Source organism: Saccostrea echinata, unplaced genomic scaffold (genome assembly GCF_033153115.1).
Source record: "Saccostrea echinata isolate AGI-Se365-2 ecotype Australia unplaced genomic scaffold, CSIRO_AGI_Sech_v1 ptg000029l, whole genome shotgun sequence".
Classification (NCBI taxonomy): Eukaryota; Metazoa; Mollusca; class Bivalvia; order Ostreida; family Ostreidae; genus Saccostrea; species Saccostrea echinata.
Window position 1 is genome coordinate 28215393 of NW_026889778.1, and position 1832 is coordinate 28217224.

The 1832-nt window shown below is 35.2% G+C and overlaps 1 protein-coding gene across 1 annotated transcript; it reads left to right on the forward strand.

The window, feature by feature from the left end:
• The first annotated feature begins 670 nt into the window (after positions 1–670).
• On the forward strand, positions 671–1512 carry LOC133195189 (complement C1q-like protein 4). The gene is made up of 2 exons (XM_061331048.1): positions 671–935; positions 1037–1512. Exons 1-2 carry the CDS (start codon positions 671–673, stop codon positions 1510–1512), a joined length of 741 nt encoding a protein of 246 aa, XP_061187032.1.
• The last annotated feature ends 320 nt before the right edge of the window (positions 1513–1832 follow it).

Consider the following 1832-nt stretch of genomic DNA (forward strand, 5'->3'; position numbering starts at 1 on the left):
GATTTTTCAATGTAAACTTAGACATGATCGATTTTTGTAAGCAAACTTTGATAAAGATTATCTTTGCTCATCACTTCTCAGCATGTAATTTTATTTTCATACACAAGATGCACGTAGAACACACCGCTCATCTGTGTCACATTGTTTGTTATACGCAATTTGATTTTTTTAATGTAATCAGTATCTAAATCAAATGCAATTATTTTAACGGCTATTGTTTATTTCAGATTCTATTTTTGTCATAGAGAGAAGTTAATAGAGAGGTTGATGGTTTTATATCTTCTTTTAATATTGAATTTTCTTTTTCACGACACCCTTGATTTAAGCTGCATGAGAAGGTTGAAATATTCTATATTATTGTTTTGTCATTTCTCAAAGGAACATCACTGAAGGTTACATCCAACCACTGAGAGATCATGGAATGCCATCTTTATTTCCCCGCCTCTGTACAATCACATAGTCTTTCTTTTCCAGCGATTTTTAAACTGGAACTTTGGTGACAGACCAATGGTTTTGGAGAAAAATAACCCAAATCTCAGATGAGCTGAAAATATATTTTATAAAAAAAATTAAATATACAAATCAGAAAGGTCATCTACATTTTTGTCTTTGATGAATTCAACGTTTGATCACTAAACAGTAAAAGTAATTGTTGATATATTGTACTAACATGATTGCCTTTCTCCTAACTGTGGCTTTGCTTGCAACTGCGGGTGCAAATAATCTTGAAAAAAAGTGGAAAATTGACGTTGAACTAAAAGTAGAAAAGCTGATGACAGTAGTTGGAAAGCAGCAGGAGAAAATCTCTCAGTGTGAATCAAAAATCAAAATCTTGGAGAAAGAAATTGCTCAAAAATATTTCTTAAATTATCGATCAAACTCGAAATCTCATAAAAGAACCACGAGGACAAAAGCTGAAAATCATGAAAATAAAGGTAAGTGAGAGATTCGTACAAAAGATATTGTGGCTCTGGGGCCAGTCATTAACTAATGTTGTATGTAATTACATATTTAAAAGCTGTTTTCTTTTCTTTAGAGCTTCAACATAGAAGTAAAAGATTTTTGACAGGCCAAGGATTATCACCCATTGCATTTTATGCCTATATATCGCATTCATTTACCCATGTCGGAGATAACCAAGCTCATGTTTACGATACAGTTGTCACTAATTTAGGAAATGGGTACAGTAAACACACAGGGGCGTTTACAGTTCCAAGAGCTGGTGTGTATGGATTTTCCTGGACAGTCTATGTGGCCGGAAGTCATATTCCGGGAGACGCTGACACAAGCTTAGGAGAAATTACATCTCATTTACTTCAAAATGGTCAAGTTAAGGGAATCTTGCACGCAGATACTGAGACTGGCGGAGAGGACGAAACGTCCACTGGATTTGTTGTTTTAATTGTTAATGCTGGTGACGTCATCATAACGCGAGCATCAGGTCTTCACCAAGATTCATACTACAGCAATGAGTATGGTAGATGGACGTTTTCTGGGTTTCAAATTGCTTGAAGTGCAATAAATGATACCTTTGTTGCTCCAGTTTGTTCAGACTTTATTGAAATACTAAAGTAAAGTCACATGTTAACTCCATTTAATTTTGGTATCTCCCGCTTTTAAATACAGCCTTCATCTTCAATATACAGCAAATACCGTTTGATGACATTTAAGGGTTTGCTTTTTTATGCTCCCGTATCGAAGATTCGGGGGTATATAGTTTTTGCCCTGTCCGTCCGTCCATCTGTCTGTCTCTTTGTCTGTTTATCTGTTTGTATGTTTGTCCGCAAAAACTTTAACATTGCTCATAACTATTGATTGGATGGAGCTATGGC

Bases quoted from the DNA above. Each gene is read 5' to 3' on its own strand.
- LOC133195189 (XM_061331048.1), top strand. From the start codon at position 671: ATGATTGCCTTTCTCCTAACTGTGGCTTTGCTTGCAACTGCGGGTGCA. The intron at 936-1,036 runs GTAAGTGAGAGA...TCTTTTCTTTAG, and splicing joins TGAAAATCATGAAAATAAAG to AGCTTCAACATAGAAGTAAA.